Source organism: Vespula pensylvanica, chromosome 1 (genome assembly GCF_014466175.1).
Source record: "Vespula pensylvanica isolate Volc-1 chromosome 1, ASM1446617v1, whole genome shotgun sequence".
NCBI lineage: Eukaryota > Metazoa > Arthropoda > Insecta > Hymenoptera > Vespidae > Vespula > Vespula pensylvanica.
The window spans coordinates 12,388,450-12,406,384 of NC_057685.1; the positions used below are offsets into that span (position 1 = coordinate 12,388,450).

General features: G+C 38.3%; 1 protein-coding gene across 13 annotated transcripts in view; it reads right to left on the reverse strand.

The window, feature by feature from the left end:
- LOC122634679 (histone-lysine N-methyltransferase 2D-like) overlaps window positions 1–17,935 on the reverse strand; it is a 298,047-nt gene that overhangs the window by 79,763 nt on the left and 200,349 nt on the right. For 10 of the 13 annotated variants that reach the window (XM_043823897.1, XM_043823984.1, XM_043824070.1 and 7 more), the window contains one exon: window positions 6,708–6,817. The exons of the other annotated variants lie outside the window; for them this stretch is intronic. In XM_043823897.1, the coding sequence (XP_043679832.1) occupies window positions 6,708–6,817 (110 nt within the window). The remainder of the gene's footprint in view (window positions 1–6,707; window positions 6,818–17,935) is intronic. 13 annotated transcript variants of the gene reach the window in all.

Genomic DNA, 17,935 nt, shown 5'->3' on the forward strand with positions numbered 1-17,935 from the left:
CGTCGTGTCCTCATCTCGATATATAATTGCTCGGTAGATTTAATTCTAGTTGTATTGGAGGCATTGTTGGCGGTGCCAGAGACGGTATGTCCGTTAAATATGTGGAATTGGGTTTATTACACGTTCCGCGACGCGTACTATTTCAGAAACTATTTCAGGAAGCCAAGGACTCAGCGCGAGCGGACGAGCTCTCGTCGCTGCTTCGTTTCGATGTACGAAGCTATCTACATACGCGAAAGAAGAATGCGTTGAAAAAGCCACGCACGAATGAATGAAAAACGTTCATGACGAACGACGTTTTCTTCCTTTTCTAGTTTTCTTACTTCGTTTTCGTGTTTTTCGTATAACTTTTTATATCTACGAGAGCTGAATGTAAAACGAAATACCAAAAGAAAGAAAAATAAGAGATACAGGAACGATATTTAGCTATTCCCACGAGAACGAAGTATTTCTCTGAAGATGATCACGTTTTTAAGTGGAACTTACGATCTTATCAAGCTTGAAATTTTGAAATATCGTCTCAAGGGTGCGACAACGTTGTGCCCTTATCATCGTCCGCGAGAGATAAAAATTTGAAATCGCTTGTTTCTTTTCAAAAGAGAATACACAATTTGAGCACGAATAAACGTTGAGAATCATGCAAGGTAGAATTTATAGAAAACTATACGAGAATGAAATATAAGGCGAATGTCGACGTTAAATCGAAATTCATTTTCGACATATTCGTAACAGCGTTGTCAGTATCAACACCAAGAGGACACGATCACATAGAAACAAAGGAAACAAAACCATGCAATCAAGAGATTTTTCTATTATCCGAAAGATTTTTTTTCGTTTGCCTACTTCTTCTTTTATAACAATTGTAAATATGTCATTATATATATATATATATATATATATATATATATATAAGACGAAAGGAAAAAATTAAGTTAAAGTTTCTCTTTTTCCAGACACGAATTCGTCTTATTCGTAAGTGGCAAGGACGGTTCTTTGGCCACTTTAGACCTGGCTCACTCGCCTATAGAAATTTTTATGCTTCGAGTGAAAAGTGTCAACGGCGTAGTAAAACTCCGGACTGACGTAAACCTTAAGTGGACGTAAGTATTTCTTTGAAAAAGCTCGCACGGGTACGAGCTCGATACGATAAAAACTCTTACTAAATCCAATATAAAAGCGTAGTTCTACCTTTTTAACTTGTACGCTTTTATTGCTCTTTTACAGCATGACGTATATATTTTTGAAGTGAGTCCGCGATCCGCTACGATTTACGGTATCTTCCAGACTTCGTTCACAATAAAGCGAACTCACTAAGAGTGATGCACTATTGCTTTAATCATAATTATTTCAATGCCACGAAGCAACTTTAAGAATCGAAAAAAATTTTTTCTTCTACGATACACTTTATCCATCGCGAAGATGTTGAAAGGAAGTTAGTCGTTCCTCCAGTTTCTAAGCAGACAATCTAATTTGCTTAACTCCTAAGGAGCTTCAGATGCATGAGTACCACCACACGGGAGTTTCAATTTACGAGGTAAGCGCGCATTGGGAGCTACGGAAAAGAGAGAGAGAGAGAGAGAGAGAGAGATAGAGAGATAAGAGAGGAGAAAGGGAGAGAGAAAGAGAGAGAGAGAGAAAGAGAAAGAGAGAGTGGATAGAGATTCGGGCAGCTCCCAATCCTGCCGTCCCTCGACCATCATCTCCGTGCCAAAACCCAGATCTTTCGCCCTCAGACGGGCCTTCCTCGAGAGCTAAACAAACATCATTACTCCTGGCCTTTGTACACCCCTCTTCGTGTCTCTTCTCTTCCCTTTCTATCCTCTAGAGTCCAACGTCTGCTTCGAGCTTTGGTCATGCTGCGAGATCTTGCCAAAGTACACCGACCAACACCGGTCCTGAATACGTAATTCGCTGGTGGTAACATTGATACTTCGTTAAAAGGGAGTCGAGAGCGAGAGGAAAAGGATGCTTCTATCAGTGCTGCAGTTATCGCTCCTCCAACTGCATTAAAATGGATACCGACGATTCGATTTTCAAACAGAATTCATTCGATACATGGATTCTTTTTTATCGTGATATTTGAATTATTGAAAGTATTCGTTAAAAGCAAAGTAAAAAGTTACAATTGGTATGATTATAATATTATATGATTTTTGATATAATATTTGACGTCTTCTTTAATCTGATTGTTGTAAAAAATTAGAAGGTATAATGAAATGTATTTATCGATCATTGGAACATCGTCTATAAAATATCGACCTAGTTTAGTAAATATAACGTAAGACAAGACTTATTTAATAGAATAAACGCGATCGATTAAAATAATGATCATCAACTGCTATGCTAAGTATGTCTTCAGAATTGTTAAGTTTGTAGTTATGTTTTCTTATTTATTTATTTCATTCATATAATTTTCATCTTTTGATAAAAGTCGGTGAAGAACAAGGACGCGAAACTTTAACGAATCACTGTTCCGAATAATCATTTTAACCAAAAAGAACCAAAAAGAAGGAAATAGTTAATCTACTTTATATGTAGCAAATGCTAAAAAATGAGAGTATAGGGAGTACAGAGAACAGGAATGTAATTTGTTGCTTCTGGGTAGTCGAAATCTTTTTAAAAAGTGCATCTTATTAGCAGGCATCATCAGAGAGTAAGAGAGAAGGAGAAAGAGAGAGAGAAAGAGAGAGAGAAGGAGATGAAAAACTCGTGCATCCGTAAATAATGAGGAAGATTGCGAAAAATGAGAAGCCAGTAGATGGAAAAAAAGGAAAAAAGGCAAAAAAAAAAGCAGAAGAAGAAAACGTGTCACTCGCTTACAACGAAGACATAAAAGTACCTAAGCCAGCATCACCGTCATTCTGGCGTTGTCCTCTTAGTCAACGACGAAAGATATTAAAGAGAACGCATGACTAGTTTACGTTGGTTGTAAAAAGAAAATTAATATAAAGTCGAGAAAATCGCGTCAGTATTCTTGAAATTGAATGAACTACAATTTTCTCGTAAAAGTAAACGCAACAAAAAAAAAATAAAATAAAATAAAATAAAAACAGTTGATAAATTTATTTATTCACGATACTGTTTTCTTTTACTATTCATTAGTATCGCGGTAGCATAGGTCAATATATGTCGAACGTCCAGGTACACTAACTCTAAAAAGAAACTCGAAATGCGTATTTCGAAACACATGTACTTAAGTACTTACGTATAAAATGCTATACTATGGCAAGATATAGGTGAGCAATCGCATAGGGCACTTACTTACCTGCTTTTTGATAAAGTCTTCTTTAATAGGGGAGAAAAGATGATTATTTGACACCACTGTACCCCATGAGTTGTACGATCTTTGTTTTTAATCATGGAGTGATGGCTATTGAATTTAAATAGTAGGGGAACGGATTAATTGATAATGGGGTTTGTACGATCTAGATAAGGATTCTATTACTTAAGTTCACTAACCATTACTACATACTTAAAAACAAAAGCAGCTTATAAAGAGGCTATCTCATCGTACCTTACGCAGTATAGAATAGGAATAGATAGAATATAAGTATTATATCGTGGTTATAAAGAAAAATACTGCATGTTTTCACTTTCATGATATTGCCATTCAAAAGATCAGAATACTGATATAGATTCTTCTTAGCTATGTTTTCTTATTTCCTTTTTAGTGTATAAATATATAGAATCTTTAAAGTATTTTATTGTAAGCGAGCATCATGATACCGTGTGCTGTAACGATCAGTAGCGTGCATAAATAATCACTGAAATCGATTATCGCGATGCAGCTGATCGACAAAATAAAAAAACGCGAATTCGAGATAAATAAATAATTTGAAGTTTAATTTCTTTAATTAGCATTGAATATCTTTGGCTCTTCATCAATGTATTTATCTTTTCTATTGTCAATCAACAATAAAATCAATAAAAAAATATTACAAATGTAAATAACAAGATGAAACTAACTATCCTAAAAAAAAAAAAAAGAAAGACAAAAACAAAAGCCATGCAGTTTAGAAGTCACGGTGGTGTCAAATAGTGGGAATCGTTTTCTCTCACCTTACCGAAGCAAGCAAGTAAGGTTGCGCGCCGCATGCTCAGGGAACAATTTGGTCTGAAGTCTGGTTAATTAACGGCCAGTGTCAGCGAACCTTGCGAACATTTCACATTCTACATTGCGCACATCTACCAACGCATACGCGTTTCACGTAGAATCAATGTACAAGACGCTCTTCGTGCGGTTGCGCGACAAAATTTCGTGCAAGGGGAACTACGAAGTTAATTGCAGGAAATCTTCGTCGAGCGTTTTCTCGTTTCTTGTCTCTCTTCCTCTCTTTATTCCTCTTTCTCTCTCTCTCTCTCTCTCTATCTATCTATCTATCTATCTATCTATCTATCTATGTATCTTTCATTACTTCTCTTTGTACGAAAGGAAGTCTCTTTCTTATTTCACCGGTCGATCACGATCAATCAATGGCTACGTTCGTTATCCAGGTTTCGTTTGCTTTGAAGATCTCCTTTCATATTCCATTATTTCTTCAGTTATCCAGATTCGATTTTACGGAAAATTGTTATCATCATTTAACTTGTTTGGCATTTAACGAGCTTCGTAATGCTTGCACGAAAGCTGAAACTTAAACTTGGGACAAAAATAAGACGACATACAGCCAACGGTAATAAACGTACGACATTACGGCTGTATAAATACTACTGATAAGCGAGAAAATCGTACGGATCTATCGTCGGGAGATAATTCAAGCAATTAATTTAATGAAATTGTCGTTGGAACGAGAAAAAAGAAAACAGATAGATAACGATTATTTCATAAGAGAAATTTATATAATAAGTATTCTTTCATAAGTCTGCTTGAATAATTCATTTGCGAATCTTTTCATTTCTTCTCATATTTTTACAAATATTTTCCATTAGAGAACATAGACGTTCTTGGCGCATCGTATATCAAAAGATTCTTCGTAGATAACGATAATCATGCTCATGCGAGTGACTTCTATACTTGTCTATTCTCTTTTGATCCTGTTCGTATGCGAGCTATAATCGAGCCGTGGATGATGAGCTTAATTTGCCGCTAACTCGATACATCTTGGGGCTTGTCAACAAGTCGGTCAGGCTATCATTTAATTACGTAACAAGGAAACTGGGGATGGTTCTTCTATGTCTTGTTCCCTTTTAGCTCGAGATTGTAAAGCTTCGAAAGCGACCGAAAAGAAGGGAAAAAAGAGAGAGAAAGAGACGAACAAGGATACAAGTAAACAGACAGAGATACGAAGACAAAGCAGAACGTGAGAAGACAGAAAAAAGAAAGGAAGATAATAAGACATCCGATGAGAGGAAGAAGTTGTTAGGATGGGTTGAAAGATAAAAAAAGTAAAGGAAGCGAGGAATAAATAAAGAAAAGGAGGGTTTTAGTCGTTAAATACTAGGATCTACATACGGATAGCATACCGTCCCGAAGGAGGCGGATGGTATTGCGTCGGTGTGTTACGTTACGTTACGAGCTGCCGTGTTCGGTCCCCAGACTGGAGAATCGCTCCAACTGAATATTCAACAGCCTTTCCAGCCCTTACACATTCACCAGGCAAGGCTCGTGCCCTTTGCCTAATGGCTAGTACCGTAGAAAGAGTTGTGCACACGCTAGACGCATAGTACGTATATGCATGTGTGCCAACGACGTCGACGACGCTTTAACGTCGACGTCATTTCACCTTGAAGTGGGTCACGAGCGTGTATCGCAAGCGCGTGCCGTGCTGTGCCATGCCATGTCGTGCAATGCGCCTTCTCCTCAACTTTGTCGAATTTAGATATGCAAATATCGTTGGAGATGTTAAGACGAGCGAGAATGTGTGAGAGAGAGAAAGAGAAGACTTGTCGAGAGATAAGGCAAGAGATCGTAGAACGTTTTGCCATTTCGAACGAATTTCCATGCGAATCGTATCGAACTAATCGAATCGATTTTACGTTCATCTTCGGGCCAGTCGTCGCCTTGAACTCTCAACCTGTCTGCGCATGACGTTTGTTAAATTCACTTTATGTCCTCGAGAAATTATTGGCAATAATATTTTTACGCGTCTATCGTTCGAATTTTGCGCGACTATTGTTTCGTTAATTCATATTGATTCGATCGATATAAATGAGAAAACGTCCCTCTCTCTCTCTCTCTCTCTCTCTCTCTCTCTCTCTCTCTCTCTCTCTCTCTCTCTCTCTCTCTCTCTCTCTCTCTCTCTCTCTTTCTCTGTTCTTTATTACGTATCAAAACGTCAACCGAAGCAATACTCGCTAAAAGAAAACGAGCGTGCACGAAATTTCATCGTCCTGCACAGCATGCCAAGCGCATAGCTTTCTCGCGGTCGTTTTTGGAAACGAATGCGCCGTTGCAAATCGAAAGTGGGTCAGCATCGTTAGTGCTCGATGCTACTATTTCGATTCGTTTGACCGCTTCATGGAAGGAGAGAGAGAGAAAGAGAGAGGAGAGGGTTAGCATAAATTTGCGGCGACGTAATACGACTTAACTCGCGTGTTGATGTAATGTGTGGCAAATCAATTGACTCGATCAAATTCGATTATCTTGAATATTCGATCGTCCTATCGTTGATTCCTATTTACTACATAACCAGAAAAGGGAGAGAGTCATGACAATAAACTGCCGTTTGACTATATCATGTGTAGGAAAAAATACAAATGATTCTTACTTGACATTGCTGTGGTCCCTGCCTGACTGGCGAAGAAGCCTTCGATCTTGGTCTCTTCACTCCTCGCTTTCCCAGATCACCAGTGCCCGCTTTCGACTCCTCGCTGCTACCTAAAATCACGGAGAAGATCCTTAGACAAATGTTCCTGAAAAGGTCGAGATATATCGAGCGACTGAATCGAATCACATGAGATAAATCGAACAGGTTCTCGCATTGCTTCGTTCTTACGTCTCGAAAAACTCGTCTTCCTCGACGAGAACTCGGCTATCCCTGAGTATCTCCTCAGTTATTTCTCTCTCTTTCTTTCTCTACTATCATTCGAGATTCGGCGATAGATCCACTGATGGATCCAGCCTCGCTACGCTATCGCGTCGTTTTCTTTGCGTCACACGAAACGAAGCGGCCGATCTTCTTTCGATCCTTTCGACTTATGGAAGATTGATCGTCGTGGCACGCGTTTTTTGCACTTTTCTCGAGGATATACTTAATGACCGATTGGCCAGTTGTCCACATCGATCAGAAAGCTCTCGACCCGTCTCTCGTCTCTCTTTCTTAATCTACCAGGAAATCTCCGGAGGATCCTTCGTTACGGTATCTTTTCCGATTACGTTTACGTTCGCAGCCGCGAGAAATATTAAAAAGTACACGACCGTATATCGTATCGATTGGCCGAAAATGCCGAGCGATCATAAATCACAGAACACGTCGATAAATCACATTTATTGTGCGTCGAAACCCGCCTCCTATCGTAAATCATTACGCGTTATTTTATTGGCCAGCCGATGGAAAAGCGTCTTGATCATTTTTATTCGCTGCCGGTTTGTGGCATCGCATTTTAAACTTTTCGAATAATATCGCCCGAAGTAATAGCTTAAAATTCTGGTAAATCTTTCTTTTTTCCTTTCACGAAGAATAATGATCGATCCATCATATAACTGTGTAAGTACAGCAGAAAGCCGCACGGCCGGAAATCGTATTCGCGTCAAACTCGTTTACGCTTGAAAAACCGTCTTCATGCTTGACGCGTTACTCTCGATGAGAAGAGAGGAGGAACGCTGTTCGCCAGTTCGTTTCGCGAAATCGTTTCTAGCACGAGTAACACCTGCGACCATCCTTCTTTCCACCTCGCTCTCCACCCACGAACCATCATCCTCTCCATCCTTAGTTTCCTGCCATGGCTAATTAATTATTGTAAGCTACGTAAGCCGTTGCTGCCGCTTTTGCCACTTCTCTCGTACAAAGAACAGGATCTTTTCGATCTTTCGAGAAGGATGCGTTTCCTTCTCCATCTTCTTTTTTAACCATCAATCTTCGCGCCAGGACGAATCGTCTCGTTTTCGTAACTGACAGGGTAGGTATTTCTGAAATCGTATTATTCGTAGTCGTCAATATTTTCGTATACGAAGTAAGGGCCGAAAGATAACTTTTCAGAAGCTACAAACCGGTCGAATAAGTTTTATCCAAAAAAAAAAAAAAAAAAAAAAAAGAGAGACAGAAAAAAAGTAAAAGGAAAGAGAAAAAAAGGATTCTCTTTCGTTCGAAGAAAATCGACGTTCCGAAACTGTCTCGAGTAACGAAACTTTCGAAAGCGTTCTAGCCGTCGAAAGTTCTTTCAATCGATTCGGAAGCACACGACGCAGCAACGACGACGAGTAAACAAGTCGCCTTTCATCATCTTCGACAAAACTCAGCCTTATTTACCGAAAGTCTGTGTATATATACGGCGGTAGCAGAAATATCGATGCCACATAGAAAATACGTTTTAACGTCGAACGTTTAATAATTGTATCGACGACGAGTAACGTTTCGACGAGAACGATTCTTCTGACGTAAGGTGAAGCTGCTGTTTGTCCCGATTCTTCCATTAATAGATACCTCTTTTCGCGAAGGCAACGTCCCCGCGGTAATTTGATAAATCAACGTGCCTGCGTTTGATGCTCGCCGTTTAACAATTTAAAATCTGATAAACGAGATCCACATTAAAAATGAATGACTCGTTCGAAGTGGATTGAGTTACAAAATAATTCTAAAGCGCCTTCTTTTCGATAGTAGATATGCAACTTTCCTAAGATTATACAAATATTAGAAATATTCTTTGTTCAAATCGAATATTATCTATTTTAAGAATCAAATGATCTATATACTATGTACAAATATATAGTTTAGATTGGATTCGAGTTACAATTCCAAGACACTTATTCAGAATCATAATCTAGGAACTATCTAGCAAGAAAGATAGCTTAACATCCCGAGAAAAAAGAGCTCAAACTGAATCTATAGAGGCACAGCTGGTAATCGGTGTATTAGAAGAGGTCCGCAAGCTTCGTAGGATAGAATACATTCCGGAGCAGTGTCGTGGATAGGATGCGTTAGCATGGCTTTCGGGAGATACATTTGTAATTCCATTTAGCACGTAAGTGGATGGCGCAACGTGCAGACGGCATGCTTAATAAAGTATAGGTACTTAACCAAGTTGAGGTTGTCATGTGACCTCGTCGCGATTGCATTCACGTTTCGTATCCTCTTCTTCGTCCCTTTCCCATCAATTAAACTTTTAAGATTTTTTTCTATTTTTCTCATTTCCAATCTCTATCTCACTCTTCTTTTGATTCTAAATGTATATAATTGCTAATATTGTTTCTAAAATATATATATATATATATATATATATATATATACTATTTTTGAATGAGAATATAAATGAAAATGAAACGTGGATATAAATGTTTCTACGCGACTACCCGCGATTGGCTATCATTAATGAGTTCCTAGATACCTACGATCGATCAGACTTCAAAGTTCATTGACATCTGTGAGAAGCGGCAACTCGAAGGATTCCTCTTTCTATGGAGTTTCTAGAGAAAAACCAATAGAATGATATCTACTTTCTTGTGATCTAGAATGACGTAAAAAGAAAGACAGAAAGAGAGGCACACAGACAGACAGACAGACAGACAGACAGACAGACAGACAGACAGACAGACAGACAGACAGTCTTAATTATCCGGTTCTTCTAGGAATCTTTCAAAAGAGTCTCGACGACTATTTTTCACCAGCTCGAACGTATTCAGTCGCAGATGACAAAGATGTTGGAAACGCAAAAATGCATGATCTGTCGCATGACAAAAATAAATAGCGTAGGAAAATAATTACCACCGATGGCATGTCGTTCTTTTCGAACGCAAGTGTATACGACGAATTTTTTACAGTGGTAGAACGAGAGCTCCGATGGATCGATTTACATAAAAGACTATTTCGAATATTTTTGTCCAGTTACTAGTCTCACTACTGCAAGAGAGAAAGAGTTGATATTATATACGGACGATACTATAATTGACACCACGAAAACGCGTAGGTCCTTAGAAATATAAAGCTATGCGACGATAAGGCTTGAAACAAAGGTGGAGATATTCGTAGAGAATAGGTAATTTTAGTCGATAATTGCCAGCCGCTGATAATACCTTGATTGGTAACGGAAATTAGAGGATGAATCTAATTATCTGGTATTATCGTTAAATTTGATCACTGATGGACAATTGTCTTCTGCATTGGCTATGCCAATGCGGCCGACCCAGAAGCCAAAATCGATCGCCGATGCAGAAGGTTCGTTCCTCTCGCTCTATCTCTCTGTGTGTATATGCATCCGTGCGAGAATTCATTCCCATTTTTACATGAACGCTCTAGTTGACTATTTCTCGACGAAAGAATCGACAAATTTCATTAATTATATACCTACCTACCGTGCGCGCTGCTTTAAAATGCAATTGCGAAGCGCCGAGCGCTTTATTTGAAAAGCGTTCTCGTTGTTGCCCAGTGAAGAGGGAGGAGAGACGGAAAATGGAACTCGCTAATGAATAATTGTATTTTGCGGTACGGTCATTTTCCTCACTCTTGCAATATTAACAACTTTTTATGGGATTACACCGGAGACCCGCAATTTCGTTCCGTGGCAACAGCGGGAGGAATTTTAATAACCACCGTATCAAGGCGATGCTTTTTTTTTAAGCGCGAATGCGAATTCTAGTGTTAACGGAAGAACACGCGCGCGAACGTTTTCCGCGATTCCCGCCGAATAAACAGAGACCGATTAAATTTTCCCTCGACTTTTCCGCTTCCCTAGCTTTTTTTCGAACGAAACTTTATACCGACAATGTTCTTTTCTCTCTCTCTCTCTGTCTCTCTCTCTTTCTCTCTCTCTCTCTCTCTCTCTCTCTCTCTATCTTTCTGTCTTTTTTGCTCCTTTTTTATAGTTTCTCCTTTTCTTCTTTTTCTCGTTCCTCTTCTTTTTACTTTCGTCCACTCGCGGGAGATCACGAATCATTTTATTTTCGGTACTTTTCTACCGGTTTGTGAGCTTAACCGCTAAGGACTACCAGTGTTCCGGCCAAATCGAGTTTCCCGTCACGGTATACCGAGCAGAAGTTAAAAATTCAAAGCTTCCGCTCTCTCTCTTTTCCTCTTTCCCTCTCTCTCTCTCTCTCTCCCTCTTTCTCTCACTCTCTCTCTCTCTATTTCTCTCTCTCGCTCTCTCTCTCTCGCTCTCATTCTCTCCCCAGGCAGTAGTAGAGGCGGAGCTACTAGAGGAGCTTTATGCGTGAATGTGGTCTTTACTTTGTTGAAGAGAGACCGTAAAAGGGCCTTGCAGTTTAATCTAAACGACCGAGTAATGAAAATGATACGTAAACAAGGAAGGAGGAGAAGAAGGAGAGTATAGGGAGAGAGGAAAAAGACGTAGGATTCGCAGGCTCTTCATCCAAGTGTATTCCGGGGAGAAAAATATTTCTTTTCCAGAGGAGATAATCTATTTTAACAATTTTCAATCATAAAATAGTATATACGTTGAAATTTAGTTCCATGTATTATATGATCGCAAAGATACTGAGTCTCACGATCTAAATGATTCAATCGAATATCTCAAAAACTAATTAAATTATGGCAAAACGTTTCGGAGCAAAAGTTACATAGCGTCGGGAATATGTTAACACGAAAATTAATCTTTTGTTTCAAAACAAAATTATAGTCGAAATGTAAACTAATTTAATAATATGTATATAAATTGACAAATTCCTTATCGCCAGCTCACATAAGTTATAATCATGCAAATTGTAAAATCTGAACACTCTGTAGCAATTAAAACATATATTCAATTTCAGTTACTTTATTCGTGTCGACGAACTAAATAATACTACGTGAGTACTTAAATCTGTGTAATAAGCAATGAAGTAGCAAATATATGAAAATAAGGGAGGTATCTATTCGCATTTACTTTTGTAGATCAAAGTAGAATTTTCCTTTGGAATAGTATGATGAAACATGTCTCGAATCGTTTCTGCTTCCATACGATCTGACACTCGAACGTGCTTGAGATCACACACGTAGAAACTTGTTCTCCATGTGTGCGTAAGAACGTCACATACACGAAACGCGCGTGCCTGACGATGACAAACATCGTAGGTTCCGTTCGATTCCAACGACTATTTTGCTTGAAGACGCAACCTCACGCTGGAATAAAAGCTCGTATCGTGTAAACACAAGTTGTGTGCGTTGACAAACTCGTGTTAGTACATAAGTACTATATAGTATATGTATACAATATATAGTATATATATGTGTATATATATATATATATATATATATATATATAAATGTGCATATGCGTGCAAAGCTTCGAACGTTCCGACACCAATTTTATGGCATCGGCTGAGCGAGGAAAATCGTATTGGACAGGATAGTAAACTAGGCCCTTACGAGAAAGGCAACCCTTTCTCAGATTTTACGAAGATGATATCGTCTTTGAAAAGTGTCGTTGCGGAAATGAACGTTGTTAAACCTTTAGAGTGTCATCGTAGTGTAAACGAAATGATTCCATGACCTCAATCGTAATCTCGCTTTGAATCGATATCTCGGTTGGTTTAACCAGAAATTTCTCATACTTTTTTGTTCCTTTTTTCTCTATTTCTCGCACACGCTCGACCGAATTCACGGTGATTCTACGAAAACAGAAGTTCTGGTACATGGTCCGTAGGATTCGTCGAGCATACTCGTTTAAACTTCCTTTTTTTATAGAATTCTTCTTTCCAACTCTTTGCCTTAACTCTTTTTTTCAAAAAGGTAACAAGGGCCGAGATTCGAGTTGAAATATCCGCTCTCTCGCCTCTACTCTAAAGTTAAATCTTATGGCTCGTGTCGAGTACCATCGTCTGTTTTATGGGAAGAGTAGGTGCTCTCGAAAACGTTACTTTAACCGAACGTACGGTAGGAAATCTAGGTAATTCTGTTAGAATCGGAACGGATATTTCTTTCTTTTTTGTTTATTCATCGAAAAAAAAAAACTATAATATATTTAATCGCTCGCGAAAGAAAAATTTCATGTTTTCGTAACACTTCAATAAGAAACGACGTGCAAATGCATCCGGGGATATACGACGAATGAAACTTTTGAACCTGGTAATTGCCGATAGTAGTTTCGTCTCGCAATATCGTCTACGAGACGTCACGGAATTCTCTACGAGAGTGAGACAATACAGAGACGAGAAATTGTTTCCTCTTTTGAGTTTGCGGCTAAGTTCGGAGTCGTTCTACAGCGTCGGATCGATCGCCAATGTTCTGTACCCAGAATTGTGAACGGAGAAATTAAATATTTTTAACCGATGAACAACTTTTTACGATATTATTTGTTTTCCCTTTGCTTTAGGTCGCCGATTTATTTATCCAATAACGTTTGAATATAACTTTGACTGTAAAAAATGAGATCCTTTTAATACACATACTTCTAATAAATATCATAGAATATCAAAACCAACAAAGATATACAATTTTTAAAGCAACGGATATACTTATAGCATAATTAACTCGAAGAAGGTATGTTTTAAGAAACTTTAACTTGTTTATGAAAGAACTCTAAGAAAGAAAAACTCTAACGTTATAAGGATTTGTTCGAGATTGTTAAAAAAAAAAGTTCTACGTTCACCTATCCGTATCTATTGATAAAGGATGGTAGAAAAAGCATCCGAGTTAGTAACTTTCCATTCGCGACTGGTAATGGACACGAAAGTCCGGGTATCGGGTTGGCAAAACCCAAGCGATGATCGAGGGCAGGCCAAGCAGAGATAGTTCTGCTTTTTATCGAAGCTCTTCGGGGCATATTACACCGGCAAGAGAGATCGTTAGTACCGTGGCCGCTTGAAATACAGCCGGTTTGCGCTACCAGAAAGCGAGCTTTACACAAACGTCCGTACGATATGTGAATATATCCATGTAGACGAAGGCGCGAGATGCATGTAACGCTTTAAGCTATATACAGACATATGTATCAGGTAAGAGTACACTTCTGCTCTTACAGCATATGCGCATACATATGTAAGTACGTACGTTTATATGAATATATATATATATATATATACACACATATATATATATATGTATGTATGTATATATGTACATATGTATGTATGTATGTATGCATGTATGTATGCATGTATGTATGTATGTATGTATGTCGAGGGAATATAGATATTCGATAGAACGTTCTTGTAAAATATTTGAAAAACTTCTTATCACTGTAAACAAAAAAATTCTTTACGTGATACGAATACTGATATACATATATAGTTTTTCGTTCATACATATTTCTGCAACATAGTTGTATATCATATAAATATCATATAGAAACCGTTTGCAGACCGAGGCAATTTTGTCGATTGCTCGAGAAATATAAGATATGATAAAAAAGGATGACAGTAAAGTCGATGATAGGAAATGAATGATAAAGAATACGGAAAAGTAAAAGAATAAATATGAATAAAGGATATTCTGATCGGTGTAAAACTTTTTTCTTTTGTTCATAAAACGATGGTAACTTTGTAGTCATCACGTTTTTCTAATATTTCAAATACGTCATGATTTAATCAAACGGAGTTGTTCGATATGTCACATTCGATGTTCCTCATTTAAAAACGCGAACACAATTACGCGTGTTGGCTCACGGATATCGTGGAGAGATAATGGTCGAGAAAGAAAGGAAACCCAGAAGCAAAAGAGAAGGGCAAAAAGACAGAGAAGGAGAGAGCAAGAGCAAGAGAGAGAGAGAGAGAGAGAGAGAGAGAGAGAGAGATCGTTGCCAGCGATCAGCGTGTCCGAATAATTGACGTTTTTTCACTGTTATCAGCACAATCGATGGATATCCTATCAAAAGGGACTATAGTATTTCCTCTTTATTCATACATTTACCATGTTCATTTTTAATAGACTACCTCTTTCTGCGAACTGTCGAGCACGTTAATCAAAACCTTCTCCTCTAATGATGTTAATTATAATAAAGGATTCTACTTTCAGATCTGGAATAACGTGGAAAGAAACGAAAGAGGAAACGTGATATTGTCGTGACACGAGGATAAAACGTTGGATATATATATGTGTGTGTGTGTATGTATGCATGTATGTATGTATATTATGGTATAGAGGGAAAAAAAGAAGAAACAAAAGTACAAACTACGTTGTTTCGAGTTCTTAAGGGCGAACAGTTTTTACAAGAACGATGGAAATAGTAATTACCATTTGTAGAAAACGGGGAAAATCGATGAGGTTTTCGATTTCGCGGCTTCGATTAAAGTCAACAAAATCTACGACTGTAGAGTCTGCGAGAGAGGGGTGGAGGAGATTCGCAGAGCTCGGGTCAATATTTGAGGCAAAATTGAAAAGGGATAATTAGCAAACCCGAACGCGTTCCATCCTATAGTTCGTGATTCGGATGTGTCATGTTCTACGAGCTATTCTACGTATCGCTAAATGTACACGTACATCGTGTCGCGTTGTTGGTAAAAAAATTTATAACGGCTTGATGAATTCTGTAAAGCGTTTTCTCAATTGTGAGGTTCGAGAATAACCTTTGTATCGTTTCATTTCATGAGGAACAATTGTTACAAATTAAAAATGATTACCGTTAAAGAAAGGACAAAAAAAGGAAAAAGTAAGGGAACAAAGTACATCGGTTTACTTAATTACTGCGCAAATTTCAGCTCAGAATGAGAAAAAAAGAAAAAGAGAGAAAAGGAGATAATATTATAAGCTTTTTTCTCTTTTTCTTTACGTCGAATTAGAACTTTCGTATACGATTTATGCGACTGTATCTTCCTACTGCAAAGCGAAAAAAAGAAAGAAGAAACATTTTACGAAACGCATTCACGAAGATCTTTTATAAAATACAATAACAATTCTCCTGGCGCAACCATGGCGATCGTAAAACAACCACGACACTATAATGTCCGATAGTCTTTCCGCTAAATATTTTTCAGTGGTTTAAAGAGATTCCAATGTTGTTTTATTTCTGTGCTACTGTTAATGTCGCTGTAAGAAAAAAGAAAATAAATGACAAAGACATGGATGCAAAAACGAAAAAAATAACGATGGCGACTAGCTCGCCGCAAGTATTTTTAAGAGAATATTAAAAATATAGAAAAGAGTGGTGAGAGTGTATTCGTGAGATGCCACATGGGATATAATAGTAGTTACGTATTTACGAGACTACCATATTTCATATTATTATTCGGTGCCAATAAATATCGCTAGACAACTATGCGTCTCTAATTTTCACCTTTCAATTTTACCTTTACTTTTTTCTTTTCTTTCCCATCTCCATTATATTCTCCTCCACACTTTATCGTTATAACAATATGTATCCCTAGAAGATTCAAGTCTAATAGACGCGAGTAACCCGAAACGATTCGTATAATGAGTCGTATAGAAAACGCGTATTCGCGTCTGCTTTTCGTAGAAACCTTAAGGACCGTCAGGAAGATGCTTATAAGAGTGCGTGGGTATACGTATATAGAAGAGAATACAACGAGAGAGCAGATAGAACGCCAGCAACGGAGGCGAATTTCTCGATAACCCAAGTTATTAACTCATAAAGGGCGAGTTAAGGTAGGGTAGGGGCTGAAGCATCCCCCGCTATTATCGCGAATTTACATGCTCCGAGAGTAGGGTCGAACGAGATGAAGGCAGACCTGGGTTACACTTCTTCTTTCCTTTCCAGAGGCTGACTACCTCGTCGCTCTCGCATCTTCCTGTTTCCTCCTCGGTCTCATCGGGCAATAAAAGCTGCCGCTATAACGCATAATGGTTTAATTAAGAAGTTCCCGCTTCTAAGTTACCGGAATATCGTCAGTAACGATATTCTCTTCTTGGAGAATCGATCGGTACGAGTTCATTGCAATGAAAATATCGTCTGTATAGTTGTAATCGTTGAATTGATCGAACGATCTCTCTGGGGAGAGAGAGAGAGAGAGAGAGAGAGAGAGAGACAGAGAGAAAGAAAAAGCGAGAGATAAGAAATTTTTTTTTCTTTTATCAAAGTACTAAAGTATATGCCCAAATATACACTAATTATACGTAATCTGTATTATAAATTCGAGATTTAACATTAAATTAATCGGCACGTTTCTTTATCTCACGCGAGTTTTCCTTTGGCAGATAACGAAAAGAAAACGAAACGTAGACAAAAAGGAAAAAGAGAAGAGAGAGAGAGAGAGAGAGAGAGAGAGAGAGAGAGGAGAGAGAGATAGAGAGAGGAAGGAGCACGGATGGGAAGGGTAAGAGTCCTTACGAGTCCGCAGAGATGTGAAATGGGTTTAATTAATCTCTGCCTAATTGTGTCAGACGCGCTCGTGGAGGCGGTGCCGACTGAGGACTGAGATTTCCAGCTATGTATTAATTTATGCCACCAAGTTATGCGATCTTTGCGGCAGACTCATTTTTATTGTTTCTTCTTTCTTTCCGTATTTTCTATTCGAAAATGAAAGTTAGGGAGGGACACAGAAAAAGAGAAAAATCGAGTCAACCGTGATAATGAGTCTACCTATTAATTTTCAAGGTTTGAAAAATCGACAATCGAAAATAGTCATCGTCATTTTTTTCTCATCGGACCTGAACACACACACACACACATATATATATATATGTACATATATATATGTATGTATATATGTACGTATGTATGTATGTATATGTTGTGTGAGTAAGCGACGATCGAGCGACGCTCGTCTTGGTATGAGTAAACTTCGGCTCTTATCGTGAACGTGTGTGCTTTCAAGAGATAGCACGGACTACGTCAAAGGGAATAAGCGATCGATACTCTCGATGGCCCTTTTGTCGGGGGATTAGCTCTCACGGATTCTACCTACGGCACGGCTCATAGTTAGTGAGAGAGAGATAGAGATGGAGAGAGAGAG